General features: G+C 42.4%; 2 protein-coding genes across 2 annotated transcripts; one reads left to right on the forward strand and one right to left on the reverse strand.

Annotated features, from left to right (window-relative positions):
* Positions 1–1,048: 1,048 nt before the first annotated feature.
* On the forward strand, positions 1,049–4,555 carry LOC135171681 (uncharacterized). The gene is made up of 3 exons (XM_064138303.1): positions 1,049–2,499; positions 2,588–3,691; positions 4,536–4,555. The coding sequence occupies exons 1-3, from the start codon at positions 2,229–2,231 to the stop codon at positions 4,553–4,555; spliced, it is 1,395 nt and encodes a 464-aa protein (XP_063994373.1). The 5' UTR covers positions 1,049–2,228.
* Positions 4,556–7,494: 2,939 nt separating this feature from the next.
* Positions 7,495–8,343, reverse strand: LOC135171683 (uncharacterized). Its single transcript, XM_064138304.1, has 2 exons — positions 8,001–8,343; positions 7,495–7,841 (listed from the first exon to the last, which is right to left on the reverse strand). Exons 1-2 carry the CDS (start codon positions 8,166–8,168, stop codon positions 7,623–7,625), a joined length of 387 nt encoding a protein of 128 aa, XP_063994374.1. The 5' UTR covers positions 8,169–8,343; the 3' UTR covers positions 7,495–7,622.
* Positions 8,344–22,273: the final 13,930 nt, after the last annotated feature.

A 22,273-nucleotide genomic window follows, 5' to 3' on the forward strand; every position in this document is an offset into this window, starting at 1 on the left:
ATTTCGAGCCCCTGTGTATGCCTCAGGCTCTGGAAGGTCAAAATATGTCCTCGAGAGTTTTTCATTGTTCAAAACGGAAGCCATGATGTAACTTTGTCGGTTTTCGCAGTGTAGGGAGAACTAAGCCGGGGTTTTTTCGAGTTTTTACGGGGGCGATGAACAGGAGGAGTGCGTGATCTATAGCTTTTCCTTCTTCTATCTTCGTCTACGGAACTCTCGTCCTCTGAAATTTCAGGTTCTCTTCGATTCCTAATGTCTGGCAATGCTGGTGGAGACTGATGAAACTTGGGATTACCCAGAAACTCCCGAGGGGTGTTCAGGCTTTGGAGATAAACGGCAAAATGCTCCCATCCTTTAGCTGAATATGTTTTCCGTGCTCTGACAACATCTTGTATGAGATCCACAATATTGACACCAGGAAATGTCTGTCCATCCAAAGTCACTTGTCCTTTTGAATTCCATTTGAGTCTGTTAGCAGTATCAATGGCGTCAATGTATTCTAGTATACCAGCGGCTTTTCGCTGATATACTTTAGGTACAGTAGCAACAATAGCTTTTGGGTCGTATCGTTCAGCGGTTTCAGTTTCGCCGTGGGCCTCCGTTTCTAACACCGGCGTTTTAGTTTGTTCTGTATAAAACAAATATCGCCTCAGAACGTCGTTATACAACTTCCATTTTTCATGGTCATCTCTAGGGCTTTTCGAATTTAAAATTTCCAATAGCTGGGTATCTAATCTGCTTGTAACAGTGCCTGGAGTTTGCGCTGATGGCTGAATTTCTTTAGCCAATTCCGTTAAAACATGGTGAGCATCAACATGTGAAGAATTTTTTTTTTTTAGACGCTCCACACTCTCCTCTGGTACAAGAATCATTTTACGTGCATGTTCCATCCTTATACAATGGCTGAGATAAGTGCGCTTATCAGAGGACCCAATAGCATCGGCAAAATTGAACCACCTTTCTGATTAATGATTTTTTTCTTGCTGCTTAAACTTTGTTTTTTATCGGCAAGTTTTCTCAATAGTTTTTTATGTTTGCACAGTTTTGATTTCTCACAATTTTTCAAAGGAATATTTCCGTGTAATAAATTTAAAGCACACTCGCAAATGCAGCGAATTAAATCTTTATTAGCGTGTTGTATTATTACCCGGCGTAGCCTGGGTGGTGCGTAGATGAGAGCGTGTAATAAGGCTGTATTCTTTTCTCCAAGCGACTTGCGAACAGAGCCGCTTTCAGAACGACTTCTCGTTGCCATCACACATGAACGACTGGTACACTCCGTGATGCCCCTCCTCCTTTTATATTGCGATCCTTCCGCGGAATATAAACATAATGATGGGGATCACTGGGGAATACATTGGTACGAAACCTACAGTTTTCAGGAGTCGATTGTTTCAAATCTAGCAACAAATAGCCATGAGCTGCCGAAGTTGCATCAAAATAGGCTTCTTGCAGAAATTTTGGATCTTCTGGGTATATTTGACGAGCCAAATGGGCAATTTGTGCACGATCTCTGGGATTTTTAAATACGACGATGTAATTTGTATTCAATGAAATGTCTCTCTGTCCTTTGCCTTGGTGGAATAAATTTTGAGATAGAAACATTACACTGAGATTTTTATGATGGCTTCCTTTTGTAAATAAATCAACTATTGCACCATTCGAAGATTCCCGCATCAAATCGTCCACGACAACCAATTTTGGCTTATTATCATCAAAATCTCCAGATCTTGGTAGGCCTTCACGAAATTCGACAAAATTATTATCATAATCCGAATATCCATTCTGCCACTCAGCGTAATAAAAGATCACTTTTTCAATTTGTGTATCGCACATTTGCTTAATTTCCTTCAAAAACCTTTTAACAAAAAATGTTTTTCCACAACCCGTGGGACCACAAATCATTGCAGTAAAGGGATGTTTCCACCTCGTGTCCATATTGCCTTCTGATTAATCATGCCTAAAATCTCATCATTTTATACAATTTTACGATATCCGAAAATATGGATTTGAAAATGCTAGAGAGGGGCGTGACGTAATGCACCTGTATTGGGGTCAAGTGGGCTTGCCTATGACTAGGACAAGGACAATGCGCGTAGGCGGGGGCAGGTAAAAAAGGCGAAGAAGTGCAGTAGCCCCCCTGTGGCGCCAACAGTAAAACCCCTGACTTTTCCCAATATAGCCCGAATTTTCTCGCACTAACTGCAGTCGTCCAAGGGACATTCACAATGTCGGACCCAAACGATTTAGCGGGGCCCAGTGACCCGTCCGAAGAAAATACTACACCTCCACAGGGAGATTTTGATTGGATAAATAATTTTGATCTTGAGTTATTCGGTGATTTTGCCATTGAAAATAATTTTGATGGAGATTTATTCGAAAATTTTAATTCTGCGCTCTTTGATATTCAATGTGGTGGTGGTGAAAATGTTGTGAGTGACCCTAAGGCTTTGGAAGCTGTTGAAGAGTTTAATCTAGATTTACTAGATCAGCAGAATGGTAAGTATCTAGCTTCATACCTTTTTATAATACCGAGAAAAAATTTTAGGCATATTTTTTTATTGAAAAATACTAAACCCAATTTCAGATCAACAAAATGGCCGCGAAGAAGAGATTGAAAATCGATTGCCGGCCTTAAGGACAATACGACGATCACGCCAGAGACTTCCACGTTTCAAACTCGACACACATGTGATGGAGTTTGCAATCAACCCTTTACCTGAAAGTCGTGACCCTGCCGACTGGGTTGAAGAAGCTTTTCGTGATGTCTATAATAAAATTATTGAGGCTGGAGGACGTGGTATGAATCGAATGTGCCTTACATTCAATTTTGCAAATATGCAAAGAGACAATGCCTGGATAAGTCCACGTGCGATCAAAGGATATGAGTTTCAAGATCTATGGAATCTTGTTAGTTCTATCGCGCAGAGCGCAAACGGTTTCGGATGTGCCGATAAGTTTTGGATCAAACTTCACGTGGCTGAAGCCCCGGTAGGTCAAGGTTTCCTTGAAAACGGCATGAAAAGAGGGTTTAGTAGAAAATGTATCCTTCAGATTTCGAATGAAGATGGCTTGTGTCTAGCCCGATCACTTGTTGTGGCCAAAGCACATGCAGAAAAATTAAAAACCAGAGCTGATAAGGGCAAGATCCACGAGGTATGGCAGGCAATCCGGCAATGCAAGGGAAAAATGCAACGTAAGGAGGCCGAAAGACTAACTCGAAGGGCAGGAGTCATTGCTCCTGACGAAGGCTGTGGTCTACAGGAAGTTGCTCAATATCAGCGATACTTGGCTGAAGAAGGATGCCTTATCAAGGTCTATTCCCTCATGAGAAACGGAAAAGATCACCCTGTGCTCTACGATGGTACACCTGAATTGATTAGCAGAAAGATGACCGTCCGATATACCTTACCGATTGTGTATTATCCTGAAGAGAACCACTATGAGCCAATCCAAAATTTACCTTCATTCTTTGGCGTGAAGTATTATTGCGAGCATTGTAACAAACCTTACACTACGCAAGGACATGTTTGTGATAGGACTTGTGATAGGTGTTTGAAGAATCCTCCGTGTGACTCTACGATTGTTGATAAAATAGTGTGTGACGACTGTAATCGGGAGTTTCACGGGCAATTGTGCTTCGATCAACATAAGAAACCAGGATCTTTCAGCGGAAATAACCCCACCGTCTGTGACTATATAAAATTGTGTGGCCAATGTAATACGAAAATTGATCATCGCAAAGCTCAGAATCATGTGTGCCATAAATATTATTGCAACGTATGTCAAAAGGACGAAGATATTTCTCATCTCTGCTATATGCCCACCTTAAAAAGCAAGAAAAAATTGACTTTGAAACGCGTGGCGTTTGTTTTCTACGACTTTGAAACCAGACAGGATGAGCTTCTGCAAGGAACTACAGACGTCAACGTACACATTCCTAATCTTTGCGTTGCCCAAACTGTGTGTGATCGTTGTGCAGATATGACCGACGATGACATTGTGAACGCCAACGATAATCACGGAAATCCGTGTGGCGTGTGTAAACATCGGGAAAATGTTTTCGATGGTGAGGATCCTGTGCGAGGATTTGTTGATTACATCACGTCGATGGGTAAGACGTATAAAAAAGTAGTTTGTATTGCACATAACGCGAAAGGCTATGATTCACAATTCATTTTGAGAGACGTCATGAAACGCATTAACAGTCAAATTAAAGCGATAATTAACGGAACAAACATTATCTTGATGGATTTTGGGGATAATAAATTTATAGACAGTTTAAATTATTTTCACATGGCTCTTGCAAGTTTACCGAAAGCTTTTGGATTGGGGAATATAGCGAAAGGCTATTTTCCACATTTTTTCAATACAAAAGACAATCAAAACTACGTAGGGCCTATACCTGATAGAAAATATTATGGTGCTGACACTATGGGTGTCCAAGATCGTGAAAAATTCTTATCGTGGTATAATGACCGCGTCGAAGAAGATTATGAATTTGATTTTCGTAAAGAAATTCTTCATTATTGCAGACTTGATGTTACAATTTTGAGACGAGCCTGTGTTGAATTTCGAAAACTGATTATGAATGCTGGAAATGTCTGTCCTTTTACAGAATGTGTAACGATTGCTTCTACATGCATGCGTATTTTTCAAACAAATTTCTTAAAAGACAAGCAGATAGGCATTATACCTCAGGGAGGATATCGGTTAGGGAAAACGCAGTCGAAAATCGCAATTGAATGGCTCTTGTGGCGCGAACATTGCGAGAATCATCGAATAATACATGCCGGACGAACTCGTGAACACAGAACAACTTCAGGCCTGCGTCTAGATGGTTTTTGGGAGGATACCGCGAATAATAATAAGAAATATGCATATCAGTTCCACGGATGTTATTGGCACGGATGCCCACGGTGTTTCAAATTCAATAGAGATAAAGAGTTAAGTCACAAGGATACACTAGAGAGCCGATATGAGAGAACAGGGGCGATTACACGGGAATTGCGACACTCGGGTTATGAAGTCGTTGAAATGTGGGAATGCGATTTTATTCGTCAAAAAAAGACAGATCATGTGTTGGCGAATTTTGTAGAAAACGTTGATCAGCAAATGTTTATAGCGCTGGATCCGCGCGATGCATTTTTCGGGGGACGAACAGGAAATACCGTAACACATTATGACGTAAAAGATAATGAGAAAATTCGCTATGTTGACGTTTGTTCGTTATACCCATACGTTTTAAAGACAGGGGTTTTCCCGATTGGCCATCCCACTGTCCATGTGGGGCGTGATTGTCAGCTTATATGCCCTAATAATAATATTTCGCGGATAGAAGGTCTCGTGAAATGTCGCGTTTTACCCCCTCGTCAATTATTTCACCCTGTTTTACCAGTAAAAGCCCATGGAAAGTTACTGTTCCCTCTCTGTCGATCATGCTGCGATGATCTTGTACAAGACAATTGCCCTCATGATGATCCCGCTGATCGCGAATTTTTGGGAACTTGGGTCGCTCCAGAACTTCGTAAAGCCGTAGAAATGGGGTACAAAATATTAGAAATCAGTGAGCTTTGGGAGTATAAGAGTACTACGCGTTATAATCCTGTGACGCGAACAGGTGGATTATTTGCCGAATACATTAACACTTTTTTGAAAATAAAACAAGAGGCTTCGGATTGGCCTGCTGAGTGTGTAGATGATGAATCAAAGAATAGATATATTGCTGAATATGAGACGCGAGAAGGTATAAAACTTGACAAAGATAAAATTCAAAAGAATGCCGGATTGAGAGCCGTAGCAAAACTTTGTTTAAACTGTCTCTGGGGTAAATTTGGGGAGAGGGAGAACTTGACAAAAAAAGCTATTATTCGAACACATGAGGAATTTGCAAATATAATGTTTAATCCTGAAATTGAAGTAACAGGACTTGTTCCTGTCGATAACGACACTCTCTTCATGTCCTGGAAACATTTAAATGAAGCCGCGGAAATGTCCACTAAGGCCAATGTCGTTATTGCGGCTTATACAACCGCTCACGCGCGTCTAAAGTTATATTCTTATCTAGAAAAACAGCAAGAACGTGTTTTATATTATGATACAGATTCGGTAATTTACGTCAGCGATGGATCAAATGAATTACCGCTAGGGAATTTTCTAGGGGATTTGACCGACGAAGTAGAGGGCTACGGAGAAGGAAGTTTCATTACTTCTTTTGTCTCTGGGGGGCCTAAATTTTATACTTATCGCGTAAAAAAACCGGACGGTAGTATCGCGGAAGTTAGTAAAATAAAAGGGGTTAGACTGAATTATGAATCGCGTAAACAAATTCATTACGACTCGATTCGCGCGCTCGTTGTCGATAAAGCAGATCCCTACCAGATCGACTATCATGGTATCCGTCGGACAGTGTATCATGACGTCATCACGAAACCTGAGAGTAAGATCGTACGTGCGACAGGCCCAAAACGGCGGCTTGATGGTTTCGCGACACTGCCCTATGGTTTCAAAAAACCGCGATTGAACCGCTGCTAGTTGGCGCACTGTTTTTTAAAAATTAAGTATTTTATGCATTTAGATTGATTGTTGTAGTTTTGTATAATATTGTTATGCACGAAAAACGTTTGTAGGCCTGCATTATTTAATAATTAATTAAACAATTTAATGAGTAGGGGCTATTCCTCCACTCGCTTAATATTTTATTGTAGCCTCGAATAGTTATTATTAATGGATAGGGAATCGTTTGTTGATAATTAATATCCAACTTCCATATTTTTAAGTTAATTTGTTCATTAGATATTAATTTTTTAAAAAATGGGCCCTACAGTGTTTACATTTGCGCAGAGCCTCCTGGTGTCAGGAGGCGGCCCTACGGTTTTACCGACACTGTGAAATTCTGGGAATGTACGTTTCTAGGGTCCTGGGAGGGGTTACCGACTGTCAGGGGGGCGCCACCGTCAACTTTGACGGGGCGGGTTTTCAGCCGTTCGTATTTCGAATTGAAATACGAAGTTTCAAAAACCCGCGGCCCGCGAAAATGAAAAGTATCTGTAAGAAAAATGTAATTTATACGAAGAAATAAATAAATAAATGAATAAAAATTGAAAAGATTCCCTTTACGCTTATTCCCCCCCACCCATTTCCTATTTAATAATAATTTAAAAATAAAAGAAGTAAGTGTTTAAAAAAAGAAAGACAACAAATATTTATTTTTAAAAAATTTTTTTATTAAAAAAACTTAAATCTAAACTACATTTTCTTTTTTTTTTCGTCTTAATAATAATAATGATCTTAAGACTAATATACATGCTTTCTTAATATTTAAACTTAAAACTAAGGGAAAAAATGAAGAGAAATAAATGAAAATAGAAAAAAGAAAATATTTATTAAAAAGATTTTATTAAAAAATAAAACTTAAAACTAAAATACAAATTTTTTTTTCTTTAAATATTAAAATTTTTTTTTGTTTCGTTTTCTAATTTAAAACTAGGGGGAAATAAATAAATAAATAAGCAAGTAAATATTGCTTTTAAAATTTTGTTTTATTTTTCAAAAAACTTAAAATTAAAAATACATTTTTTTTTTTTTAATTTAAATCAAGTTGGAGGGGGGGGGCAGGGGTCTCAGTCCCACTGCTCCAGGGACCAGTCCTCCTCCGTCAGGTCAGGCTGGGCGGGCTCCTCCCCGAAGAGGATCCTGAGACTCCAGGCATCCCACACGTCGTATAGGGCGAGCACCTGCTCACCCTCGGCCTCGAACTGGCGCGCCTCGCGCCTCAGAGCGCGGACCCACCGCGCTCTCGGGGTGTCTGGGCCGACACCTCCCTCCCAACGGGCTCCGGCCTGAAACAAAAGGAAAACACATTAATATTAAATATTTATAGGAAAATGAGGAAGGAAGGGGGTATTTTTAGGAGAGGAATGACAGGAAGGGGTTAGAGGGGATAAAGGGTTTACAGAGCGAGGGAGAGAGAGAGAGAGAGACAGATAGAGACAACTTACCAGGTAGGCCTCGTCCTCCGCATCCGCCAACCATTTGGCGGCCCGGTTATGGAGATCCTGGATGGCGAAAATGTTCTCGCCATCCAGGATTTCACCCTCCGCATCCTCCCACCGCAGCCACTCGTTGGCCTCCCGCAGGTAGGCCCGCTCCCTCCTGGTGGCCTGCATCTGTAAAATAAAAAAAAAACAATGAATTAAAAATTAGAAAAAAAACAACAGAATTAATTTAAAAACTAAAACTAAAAAGAACAAAATGAATTTAAAAACTAAAACAAACGAAAAAACAAAAAATCAAAAAAACTAATACAAAAACACGAAAACGAAAAACATCAAAAAAACTAAAACAAGCAAAATTAATTTGAAAACTAAAAACTAAAACAAACGAAACTCTAAAAACTAAAACAAACGAAAAATCAAAAACTAAAACAGCAAAAATTAAAATGAAAATATACGCGGATTTGAAATTTAAAAAAAAAAACGCGAAACGTATAGGCATGCCGACATTTAAACAATATAAAAATACGCGAAATGAAAACCAAAAAAAAAAAAACCCAAGAATATAAAAATACGCGAAATGAGCCCACAGACGCGAAAAAATGAAAATTTAAAAAAAAAAACGCGAAACACATATAAAAAATCGCGAGAAAAACGTCACGCCCCAAAAACCGCGAAACCCCACGAAAAACATGCACAAATAAATATTTAAAAAAAAAAAAAACTCACCTCGCGGACGTAATCCTCCTGGCAGGCTCCTGCACACGTCACTTTCACCATGTTTAATTTTTTAATAAAAAACGAAAAAACACAAAAAAAAACACTAAAACTTGACGAACACTGGAGTCCTCCGGATGACGTTGGTGAAAGAGGGCGAATAGTGGAACCTCACGGTTTATATAACTTTTGCCCCACTATTCGCCCTCAACCCTCTAAGCTGTAAGTTAGAGGGAGATGAGGGTAAGGATATATGCGGGAAAGACGAGGAAAAAGTCAAAATTGTCCTCTAAACCCTCTAAACAACGAGAAGGAAAGAGACAATAAACGAAAGCCTACAGGATGCCGACGAAGAAGAAGCGAGAGAAATTTCTCCTCGCTTCTACGAGTAAAAAAAAAGGGCTGGGAACAGGAGAGGGGAATATTGGGTCTTGCCTAGCAATAAAAAAAAGTCAAGACTCACAGGTAATGCAATAAAATGTATGACTTTTATTTCAGGTATTCAAAAAAATACAGACATGTTTAATGAATTTTTAACCCGAACGGTTACTGGGTGATAACGGGGTGAAATCAAGACTCTGGATAACCAATCCTTCATCATCATCATCCCCGCTTTGATCCAATTGCATCGCAATTTGATCAAGCTCTTTTTGGCGCTGCGTTGGAGCCCATCGCCCTTCGTAATCGTCCTCGCGATTCCTTTGTTCTAGATTCGCGCCCAACGCGACTAGAACGGCCTCGATTTCCTCGATAGTTTTTCGCGGTTCTGAAATGAAAAAATACAAGATTAGCTTAAATCAATCTAATCTCAAAATTCGTATAATTGATTGATTAAGTACTTACTTGTAGGGGTTGAGGCCGCGAAATTCAATGATCCATGCTGAGCATCTTCACCCTCGCGTTCCAAGATTAAATTGATTACCGATGGAGTGCTGGGAATGATCTCGATCGATGAATCCAATTCCATCATGGGCTCAGGGATGATATCCTTCGATGTGTTGTCCTTGGATCGATTTTTTTCTGATTCGCGAGCTCTAAATTGTCTTTGTTTTTCCTTAGCTAGTTCGCGACGTTTTTCGCGAGCGATAAAGTCGGCCTTCTTTTTTTCCGCGAGTTTTAAACGTTTTTCGCGAGCCTGTATTTTATTCAGATCCTTTTTCTTATCAATGTAGTTCACTTCATTGAATAAATCAAGATCTTTTTCTAACATATTAATCCATAACTTTTTTTCCTCTGTGCTCACTTGCACGATTTCACTGTTTTTTTTATTATTGACTTTCAGGATTTTAGAGTCCCTTTGAGTGCTACCGGCTGATTTATGGCCCAATCGTCTGGTTGAGTTTTTTTTCTTCATCTTTTCAACCGTTTGGAGGTCAAAGTCAATATTTATGACAGGGGCTGTCTTGGAAATTTCACGTCGTTGGAGTTTCACTTTTTTCACTATTTTTTCAATTGATCTTTTCTCATCACTGTTATATTGCACTACACGATCACTAATTATCTTAATTCCGTTTTGATTGGCCTTGTTTCCACCATATTTAGATTTTTTAGGTTTAAAAGTTCCAGGCTGATAACCTGATTGATAACTGGATTTTGGAGATGAGTTCATTTGACTTGATGTCATTTTGACGTAAAAAACGTAAATGCAGTAAAATGATCTCACTGGGGTCCTTGATGCATCCCTAGTTTAGAGGAGGAGGGGCTAAGTTTTCCACACTTTTTTGAAGATTTGCCCTTGGTGGGGGGTCCTTTGCATACCTGATGGGGGCGGATGCTCGAGTTTTCCTTTTTTTCGCCCCCCACTTGTTTTGCATTTGTTGGCTATTGAAAGGAAAGGTCAATGATTGGCCCATTTCCTTTCTTGTAGACCAATGTCTCCTCCCCCGCAGGGAGATAATATTCTTCCTCACACGCCCTAAAAAAGTAGTACCAATAGAGTTTTTCCCCCACTCCTGCTTTGCATAATCTTGTGTGTTCTATGCAGTCGAAAAAACCATTTGACTTCGACATTTTATATAATAATACATCACTATTATGCACAATTGCTTTAGTAACCACAGCCAAAGTTTTTTCATTTTTCGCATATTTCTTTTCATTTAATAAATTCGCGATTGCAATGCTTCTCAGTGATGGAGGATTATATCTCATTTGAAAATTCGATTCGATTTCTTTATTAGATTCTGCAGGTTCTTCATTGTAACATACTTTAAAAGTCGTACACATGTCTATGCCCTCATCTTGAGAGTGTAATTTATCCCTGCGATATCTGATATGGATTTTATTCCATATTTCACCGAGAAATTTATATTTGCATACACAAGAAGGATCAACAAGGAAATCTTCCACTTCGCATTCCAATCCTGACCCTATCGCGATTTTCCGCGCTTTTGCTGGAATGCACATGTCATCACTGTCTAGGTAATCATCATCGGTATATTTATCAACACATACGCGTACTCTTTTCTGGCGAAATTGAGGCTTTTGTCGTCCCTCATACGATTCGCGACCCGCGAGATATTTTTTAAGGGACTCTAAATCGTAACTTGCAAAGTTTTTAGACATTTTTACTATTGCAATGCCTTTTAACGAATGACAACAAACGCGTCACTCGATTTAACAAAAAAAATCGGTATAGGAAGGTTCCATGGTAAGAGTGGGGGGTGCCGCGCAACATACAAAAAACCGCGAAAGTGGGGCGCATGTGTGACGCCGCCGCCGCAGAACTCCCTGCGGTGGGGGATAATGTGTGACGGTTATAGGTCTGTCATGCGTATAGTGGGGGATTCTGTCCCCCTCCACTCTCATACGTAGCGCTATAAAACGCGGGTGCTCGCGGTGGATTTGATTCAGTCGTCCTGATTTCACCCATTCATTTTTTCAACATGGAGAGCAACAAACAAAAGGGATTCAGTGATGCTGAACAGCATGTGGTCTTGTCTCAAGTTATATCTTTGAATAGATCAGAGACAAAACAAATTCGTGTCGGCTTAAAAGTTACGTGTTTCGGTCAATTCGTCCCGGTTGTGCAATTTATGGGCGTACGCCCGAAACGCGCCATATTGTCAATGACACGAGAAGAATGGACCCTTTTTTTCAACGATTTGGATGCTGTAACCGATTACTTTGACCCTGAGAAGTTCCACCCAAAGATCAACCACAATCTACCTGCAAAGGAATTTGGGGCCATAAACGTGAAATTCCACCGCAGTTTTGAAAATCCCTGCGTGACCTTTGTTCGCAATGATGATGCAAATCAGACTCCCATAATGATGATGGGACAGAGCATCAATACATTGAAAAACAAGGCTGCATGGATTAATCAGTGGCTGGATTTCTTGGAGACATTGCCTCTCAAGGAATATAAGGAATCGCTTGTACAATCAATTAAAGGAATTGCTATGAATTATATGGATTATAATAGAATGCCTGCCACGGAGGATCTTCATCATCGCATACGCGTAAATTTCGAGGAAATTTATCTCTTGGCTCGCGATGATCTTCGACGTACAATACCCCACGAAAATCTTGGTTATTTGTATGAATTATTTGGAGAATTATTCCATAATTGTTACAATTATTTGGATAAATTCGCGGGAGGGGCTTACAGAATGCCCTCATATTGAAAAACCATACACATATGATTTTATGTAAATGATTTTGTAAAATGGAACCTACGATTTTATGAAATATAAAAAAAGATACAATTTAAACCCTATGTTTAATTATTTATTACAAAAACCCTCAACATCTTTTCAGGTATAAAAAAGACGGAAGGCAAAAAACATTTTTGAACTTTAAATAAAAAAACTTTTGAAAGGAAAATGCATGCACTAAAAGAAAGAGAAAAACATAGTCAAAAAAAAAGGAGACATCGTTGAGAACTTTTCCAACGGTCTTCCATAGCCTTGAAAATTTATTAGCCTAAAAAACCTGTAAAAAAAAAAAGCATTCATCTGCTGCGCCATTCATGCCAGGGCATTGCGCAATCCTCCATCTAAAAAAAAAAAATAATGGGCAGTTTCCCTTAACACGTGAACGACATTCCATTGCATAACAATGGAATGCTTTCAGGCGTTTTGGGACCTGCCCGCATTCCTTGCCACCCACCCACCACCCCACTTCCTGTCGAACAATGACATTTTTTGGGGACCCTCACCCCAGGGGGCCCTAGAGCGGCGACGTCCTCCTCAAAGGACAATGGGAAAACGTGTTCGGACACGTCTGGAAAAAGGGGGGAAGGGGGGCGATTCCTGGAAGAAAATTCGCCAATCGTGCCCACTTACTACTCGCGAAAAACTAAAAAAATCGACTTTAGACAATTCCCGCACCCCTAGAAAAATCGGAAATCGTCTCACGAATCCAATGGCGCCAGCCAAATTGTCCTAGCTATGATATTTCCAAAGATATGGGCGAAAAACGGTATGACCACAAATCCGGGCCCGTTTTGCTCTAGGAGGCCCAGGAGCCGAGAAAAACGCGAAAAACTAAAAAAATCGACTTTCGAAAATTACCGGACCCGTAGAAAAATCGGAAATCGTCTCACGAATCCAATGGCGCCAGCCAAATTGTCCTAGCTATGATATTTCCAATGATATGGACGAAAAACGGTATGAGCCCAAACCCGGGCCCGTTTTGCTCTAGGAGGCTCAGGAGCCGAGAAAAACGTGAAAAACTAAAAAAATCGACTTTAGAAAATTCCCGGACCCCTAGAAAAATCGGAAATCGTCTCACGAATCCAATGGCGCCAGCCAAATTGTCCTAGCTGTGATATTTCCAAAGATATGGGCGAAAAACGGTATCCGGGCCCGTTTTGCTCTAGGAGGCCCAGGAGCCGAGAAAAACGCGAAAAACTAAAAAAATCGACTTTAGAAAATTCCCGGACCCGTAGAAAAATCGGAAATCGTCTCACGAATCCAATGGCGCCAGCCAAATTGTCCTAGCTATGATATTTCCAAAGATAGGGGCGAAAAACGGTGTGATCCCAAATCCGGGCCCGTTTTGCTCTAGGAGGCCCAGGAGCCGAGAAAAACGCGAAAAACTAAAAAAATTGACTTTAGAAAATTCCCGGACCCCTAAAAAAATCGGAAATCGTCTCAAGAATCCAATGGCGCCGGCCAAATTGGCCTAGCTATGATATTTCCAAAGATATGGGCAAAAAACGGTATCCGGGCCCGTTTTGCTCTAAGAGACCCAGGAGCCGAGAAAAACGCGAAAAACTAAAAAAATCGACTTTAGAAAATTCCCGGACCCCTAGAAAAATCGGAAATCATCTCACGAATCCAATGGCGCCAGCCAAATTGTCCTAGCTATGATATTTCCAAAGGTAGGGGCGAAAAACGGTGTGATCCCAAATCCGGGCCCGTTTTGCTCTAGGAGGCCAAGGAGCCGAGAAAAACGCGAAAAACTAAAAAAATTGACTTTAGAAAATTCCCGGACCCCTAGAAAAATCGGAAATCGTCTCAAGAATCCAATGGCGCCAGCCAACTTGTCCTAGCTATGATATTTCCAAAGATATGGGCAAAAAACGGTATCCGGGCCCGTTTTGCTCTAAGAGACCCAGGAGCCGAGAAAAACGCGAAAAACTAAAAAAATCGACTTTAGAAAATTCCCGGACCCCTAGAAAAATCGGAAATCGTCTCACGAATCCAATGGCGCCAGCCAAATTGTCCTAGCTATGATATTTCCAAAGATATGGGCGAGAAACGGTATGAGCACAAATCCGGGCCCGTTTTGCTCTAGGAGGCCCAGGAGCCGAGAAAAACGCGAAAAACTAAAAAAATCGACTTTAGAAAATTCCCGGACCCCTAGAAAAATCGGAAATCGTCTCACGAATCCAATGGCGCCAGCCAAATTGTCCTAGCTATGATATTTCCAAAGATATGGGCGAGAAACGGTATGAGCACAAATCCGGGCCCGTTTTGCTCTAGGAGGCCCAGGAGCCGAGAAAAACGCGAAAAACTAAAAAAATCGACTTTAGAAAATTCCCGGACCCCTAGAAAAATCGGAAATCGTCTCACGAATCCAATGGCGCCAGCCAAATTGTCCTAGCTATGATATTTCCAAAGATGGGGGCGAAAAACGGTGTGATCCCAAATCCGGGCGCGTTTTGCTCTAGGAAGCCCAGGAGCCGAGAAAAACGCGAAAAACTAAAAAAATCGACTTTCGAAAATTCCCGGACCCCTAGAAAAATCGGAAATCGTCTCACGAATCCAATGGCGCCAGCCAAATTGTCCTAGCTATGATATTTCCAAAGATAGGGGCGAAAAACGGTGTGATCCCAAATCCGGGCCCGTTTTGCTCTAGGAGGCCCAGGAGCCGAGAAAAACGCGAAAAACTAAAAAAATCGAGTTTAGAAAATTCCCGGACCCCTAGAAAAATCGGAAATCGTCTCACGAATCCAATGGCGCCAGCCAAATTGTCCTAGCTATGATATTTCCAAAGATAGGGGCGAAAAACGGTGTGATCCCAAATCCGGGCCCGTTTTGCTCTAGGAGGCCCAGGAGCCCAGAAAAACGCGAAAAACTAAAAAAATCGACTTTAGAAAATTCCCGGACCCCTAGAAAAATCGGAAATCATCTCACGAATCCAATGGCGCCAGCCAAATTGTCCTAGCTATGATATTTCCAATGATATGGACGAAAAACGGTATGAGCCCAAACCCGGGCCCGTTTTGCTCTAGGAGGCTCAGGAGCCGAGAAAAACGTGAAAAACTAAAAAAATCGACTGTAGAAAATTCCCGGACCCCTAGAAAAATCGGAAATCGTCTCACGAATCCAATGGCGCCAGCCAAATTGTCCTAGCTGTGATATTTCCAAAGATATGGGCGAAAAACGGTATCCGGGCCCGTTTTGCTCTAGGAGGCCCAGGAGCCGAGAAAAACGCGAAAAACTAAAAAAATCGACTTTAGAAAATTCCCGGACCCGTAGAAAAATCGGAAATCGTCTCACGAATCCAATGGCGCCAGCCAAATTGTCCTAGCTATGATATTTCCAAAGATAGGGGCGAAAAACGGTGTGATCCCAAATCCGGGACCGTTTTGCTCTAGGAGGCCCAGGAGCCCAGAAAAACGCGAAAAACTAAAAAAATCGACTTTCGAAAATTCCCGGACCCCTAGAAAAATCGGAAATCGTCTCACGAATCCAATGGCGCCAGCCAAATTGTCCTAGCTATGATATTTCCAAAGATAGGGGCGAAAAACGGTGTGATCCCAAATCCGGGCCCGTTTTGCTCTAGGAGGCCCAGGAGCCGAGAAAAACGCGAAAAACTAAAAAAATCGAGTTTAGAAAATTCCCGGACCCCTAGAAAAATCGGAAATCGTCTCACGAATCCAATGGCGCCAGCCAAATTGTCCTAGCTATGATATTTCCAAAGATAGGGGCGAAAAACGGTGTGATCCCAAATCCGGGCCCGTTTTGCTCTAGGAGGCCCAGGAGCACAGAAAAACGCGAAAAACTAAAAAAATCGACTTTAGAAAATTCCCGGACCCCTAGAAAAATCGGAAATCATCTCACGAATCCAATGGCGCCAGCCAAATTGTCCTAGCTATGATATTTCCAAAGGTAGGGGCGAAAAACGGTGTGATCCCAAATCCGGGCCCGTTTTGCTCTAGGAGGCCAAGGAGCCGAGAAAAACGCGAAAAACTAAAAAAATTGACTTTAGAAAATTCCCGGACCCCTAGAAAAATCGGAAATCGTCTCAAGAATCCAATGGCGCCAGCCAACTTGTCCTAGCTATGATATTTCCAAAGATATGGGCAAAAAACGGTATCCGGGCCCGTTTTGCTCTAAGAGACCCAGGAGCCGAGAAAAACGCGAAAAACTAAAAAAATCGACTTTAGAAAATTCCCGGACCCCTAGAAAAATCGGAAATCGTCTCACGAATCCAATGGCGCCAGCCAAATTGTCCTAGCTATGATATTTCCAAAGATATGGGCGAGAAACGGTATGAGCACAAATCCGGGCCCGTTTTGCTCTAGGAGGCCCAGGAGCCGAGAAAAACGCGAAAAACTAAAAAAATCGACTTTAGAAAATTCCCGGACCCCTAGAAAAATCGGAAATCGTCTCACGAATCCAATGGCGCCAGCCAAATTGTCCTAGCCATGATATTTCCAAAGATATGGGCGAGAAACGGTATGAGCACAAATCCGGGCCCGTTTTGCTCTAGGAGGCCCAGGAGCCGAGAAAAACGCGAAAAACTAAAAAAATCGACTTTAGAAAATTCCCGGACCCCTAGAAAAATCGGAAATCGTCTCACGAATCCAATGGCGCCAGCCAAATTGTCCTAGCTATGATATTTCCAAAGATGGGGGCGAAAAACGGTGTGATCCCAAATCCGGGCGCGTTTTGCTCTAGGAAGCCCAGGAGCCGAGAAAAACGCGAAAAACTAAAAAAATCGACTTTCGAAAATTCCCGGACCCCTAGAAAAATCGGAAATCGTCTCACGAATCCAATGGCGCCAGCCAAATTGTCCTAGCTATGATATTTCCAAAGATAGGGGCGAAAAACGGTGTGATCCCAAATCCGGGCCCGTTTTGCTCTAGGAGGCCCAGGAGCCGAGAAAAACGCGAAAAACTAAAAAAATCGAGTTTAGAAAATTCCCGGACCCCTAGAAAAATCGGAAATCGTCTCACGAATCCAATGGCGCCAGCCAAATTGTCCTAGCTATGATATTTCCAAAGATAGGGGCGAAAAACGGTGTGATCCCAAATCCGGGCCCGTTTTGCTCTAGGAGGCCCAGGAGCCCAGAAAAACGCGAAAAACTAAAAAAATCGACTTTAGAAAATTCCCGGACCCCTAGAAAAATCGGAAATCATCTCACGAATCCAATGGCGCCAGCCAAATTGTCCTAGCTATGATATTTCCAATGATATGGACGAAAAACGGTATGAGCCCAAACCCGGGCCCGTTTTGCTCTAGGAGGCTCAGGAGCCGAGAAAAACGTGAAAAACTAAAAAAATCGACTGTAGAAAATTCCCGGACCCCTAGAAAAATCGGAAATCGTCTCACGAATCCAATGGCGCCAGCCAAATTGTCCTAGCTGTGATATTTCCAAAGATATGGGCGAAAAACGGTATCCGGGCCCGTTTTGCTCTAGGAGGCCCAGGAGCCGAGAAAAACGCGAAAAACTAAAAAAATCGACTTTAGAAAATTCCCGGACCCGTAGAAAAATCGGAAATCGTCTCACGAATCCAATGGCGCCAGCCAAATTGTCCTAGCTATGATATTTCCAAAGATAGGGGCGAAAAACGGTGTGATCCCAAATCCGGGACCGTTTTGCTCTAGGAGGCCCAGGAGCCCAGAAAAACGCGAAAAACTAAAAAAATCGACTTTCGAAAATTCCCGGACCCCTAGAAAAATCGGAAATCGTCTCACGAATCCAATGGCGCCAGCCAAATTGTCCTAGCTATGATATTTCCAAAGATAGGGGCGAAAAACGGTGTGATCCCAAATCCGGGCCCGTTTTGCTCTAGGAGGCCCAGGAGCCGAGAAAAACGCGAAAAACTAAAAAAATCGAGTTTAGAAAATTCCCGCACCCCTAGAAAAATCGGAAATCGTCTCACGAATCCAATGGCGCCAGCCAAATTGTCCTAGCTATGATATTTCCAAAGATAGGGGCGAAAAACGGTGTGATCCCAAATCCGGGCCCGTTTTGCTCTAGGAGGCCCAGGAGCACAGAAAAACGCGAAAAACTAAAAAAATCGACTTTAGAAAATTCCCGGACCCCTAGAAAAATCGGAAATCATCTCACGAATCCAATGGCGCCAGCCAAATTGTCCTAGCTATGATATTTCCAAAGGTAGGGGCGAAAAACGGTGTGATCCCAAATCCGGGCCCGTTTTGCTCTAGGAGGCCCAGGAGCCGAGAAAAACGCGAAAAACTAAAAAAATTGACTTTAGAAAATTCCCGGACCCCTAGAAAAATCGGAAATCGTCTCAAGAATCCAATGGCGCCAGCCAAATTGTCCTAGCTATGATATTTCCAAAGATATGGGCAAAAAACGGTATCCGGGCCCGTTTTGCTCTAAGAGACCCAGGAGCCGAGAAAAACGCGAAAAACTAAAAAAATCGACATTAGAAAATTCCCGCACTCCTAGAAAAATCGGAAATCGTCTCACGAATCCAATGGCGCCAGCCAAATTGTCCTAGCTATGATATTTCCAAAGATAGGGGCGAAAAACGGTGTGATCCCAAATCCGGGCCCGTTTTGCTCTAGGAGGCTCAGGAGCCGAGAAAAACGTGAAAAACTAAAAAAATCGACTTTAGAAAATTCCCGGACCCCTAGAAAAATCGGAAATCGTCTCACGAATCCAATGGCGCCAGCCAAATTGTCCTAGCTATGATATTTCCAAAGATGGGGGCGAAAAACGGTGTGATCCCAAATCCGGGCGCGTTTTGCTCTAGGAAGCCCAGGAGCCGAGAAAAACGCGAAAAACTAAAAAAATCGACTTTCGAAAATTCCCGGACCCCTAGAAAAATCGGAAATCGTCTCACGAATCCAATGGCGCCAGCCAAATTGTCCTAGCTATGATATTTCCAAAGATAGGGGCGAAAAACGGTGTGATCCCAAATCCGGGCCCGTTTTGCTCTAGGAGGCCCAGGAGCCGAGAAAAACGCGAAAAACTAAAAAAATCGAGTTTAGAAAATTCCCGGACCCCTAGAAAAATCGGAAATCGTCTCACGAATCCAATGGCGCCAGCCAAATTGTCCTAGCTATGATATTTCCAAAGATATGGGCGAAAAACGGTATGAGCACAAATCCGGGCCCGTTTTGCTCTAGGAGGCCCAGGAGCCGAGAAAAACGCGAAAAACTACAAAAATCGACTTTCGAAAATTACCGGACCCGTAGAAAAATCGGAAATCGTCTCACGAATCCAATGGCGCCAGCCAAATTGTCCTAGCTATGATATTTCCAATGATATGGACGAAAAACGGTATGAGCCCAAACCCGGGCCCGTTTTGCTCTAGGAGGCTCAGGAGCCGAGAAAAACGTGAAAAACTAAAAAAATCGACTGTAGAAAATTCCCGGACCCCTAGAAAAATCGGAAATCGTCTCAAGAATCCAATGGCGCCAGCCAAATTGTCCTAGCTATGATATTTCCAAAGATATGGGCAAAAAACGGTATCCGGGCCCGTTTTGCTCTAAGAGACCCAGGAGCCGAGAAAAACCCGAAAAACTAAAAAAATCGACTTTAGACAATTCCCGCACCCCTAGAAAAATCGGAAATCGTCTCACGAATCCAATGGCGCCAGCCAAATTGTCCTAGCTATGATATTTCCAAAGATATGGGCGAAAAACGGTATGAGCACAAATCCGGGCCCGTTTTGCTCTAGGAGGCCCAGGAGCCGAGAAAAACGCGAAAAACTACAAAAATCGACTTTCGAAAATTACCGGACCCGTAGAAAAATCGGAAATCGTCTCACGAATCCAATGGCGCCAGCCAAATTGTCCTAGCTATGATATTTCCAATGATATGGACGAAAAACGGTATGAGCCCAAACCCGGGCCCGTTTTGCTCTAGGAGGCTCAGGAGCCGAGAAAAACGTGAAAAACTAAAAAAATCGACTGTAGAAAATTCCCGGACCCCTAGAAAAATCGGAAATCGTCTCACGAATCCAATGGCGCCAGCCAAATTGTCCTAGCTGTGATATTTCCAAAGATATGGGCGAAAAACGGTATCCGGGCCCGTTTTGCTCTAGGAGGCCCAGGAGCCGACAAAAACGCGAAAAACTAAAAAAATCGACTTTATAAAATTCCCGGACCCGTAGAAAAATCGGAAATCGTCTCACGAATCCAATGGCGCCAGCCAAATTGTTCTAGCTATGATATTTCCAAAGATAGGGGCGAAAAACGGTGTGATCCCAAATCCGGGACCGTTTTGCTCTAGGAGGCCCAGGAGCCCAGAAAAACGCGAAAAACTAAAAAAATCGACTTTAGAATACTCCCGGACCCCTAGAAAAATCGGAAATCGTCTCACGAATCCAATGGCGCCAGCCAAATTGTCCTAGCTATGATATTTCCAAAGATATGGCCGAAAAACGGTATGAGCACAAATCCGGGCCCGTTTTGCTCAAGGAGGCCCAGGAGCCGAGAAAAACGCGAAAAACTAAAAAAATCGACTTTCGAAAATTCCCGGACCCCTAGAAAAATCGGAAATCGTCTCACGAATCCAATGGCGCCAGCCAAATTGTCCTAGCTATGATATTTCCAAAGATAGGGGCGAAAAACGGTGTGATCCCAAATCCGGGCCCGTTTTGCTCTAGGAGGCCCAGGAGCCCAGAAAAACGCGAAAAACTAAAAAAATCGAGTTTAGAAAATTCCCGGACCCCTAGAAAAATCGGAAATCGTCTCACGAATCCAATGGCGCCAGCCAAATTGTCCTAGCTATGATATTTCCAAAGATAGGGGCGAAAAACGGTGTGATCCCAAATCCGGGCCCGTTTTGCTCTAGGAGGCCCAGGAGCCCAGAAAAACGCGAAAAACTAAAAAAATCGACTTTAGACAATTCCCGCACTCCTAGAAAAATCGGAAATCGTCTCACGAATCCAATGGCGCCAGCCAAATTGTCCTAGCTATGATATTTCCAAAGATATGGGCGAAAAACGGTACGAGCACAAATCCGGGCCCGTTTTGCTCTAGGAGGCCCAGGAGCCGAGAAAAACGCGAAAAACTAAAAAAATCGACTTTCGAAAATTACCGGACCCGTAGAAAAATCGGAAATCGTCTCACGAATCCAATGGCGCCAGCCAAATTGTCCTAGCTATGATATTTCCAATGATATGGACGAAAAACGGTATGAGCCCAAACCCGGGCCCGTTTTGCTCTAGGAGGCTCAGGAGCCGAGAAAAACGTGAAAAACTAAAAAAATCGACTTTAGAAAATTCCCGGACCCCTAGAAAAATCGGAAATCGTCTCACGAATCCAATGGCGCCAGCCAAATTGTCCTAGCTGTGATATTTCCAAAGATATGGGCGAAAAACGGTATCCGGGCCCGTTTTGCTCTAGGAGGCCCAGGAGCCGAGAAAAACGCGAAAAACTAAAAAAATCGACTTTAGAAAATTCCCGGACCCGTAGAAAAATCGGAAATCGTCTCACGAATCCAATGGCGCCAGCCAAATTGTCCTAGCTATGATATTTCCAAAGATAGGGGCGAAAAACGGTGTGATCCCAAATCCGGGCCCGTTTTGCTCTAGGAGGCTCAGGAGCCGAGAAAAACGTGAAAAACTAAAAAAATCGACTTTAGAAAATTCCCGAACCCCTAGAAAAATCGGAAATCGTCTCACGAATCCAATGGCGCCAGCCAAATTGTCCTAGCTGTGATATTTCCAAAGATATGGGCGAAAAACGGTATCCGGGCCCGTTTTGCTCTAGGAGGCCCAGGAGCCGAGAAAAACGCGAAAAACTAAAAAAATCGACATTAGAAAATTCCCGGACCCGTAGAAAAATCGGAAATCGTCTCACGAATCCAATGGCGCCAGCCAAATTGTCCTAGCTATGATATTTCCAAAGATAGGGGCGAAAAACGGTGTGATCCCAAATCCGGGCCCGTTTTGCTCTAGGAGGCCC

This window comes from Diachasmimorpha longicaudata, unplaced genomic scaffold, assembly GCF_034640455.1.
Source record: "Diachasmimorpha longicaudata isolate KC_UGA_2023 unplaced genomic scaffold, iyDiaLong2 ctg00000081.1, whole genome shotgun sequence".
NCBI classification, from domain to species: domain Eukaryota; kingdom Metazoa; phylum Arthropoda; class Insecta; order Hymenoptera; family Braconidae; genus Diachasmimorpha; species Diachasmimorpha longicaudata.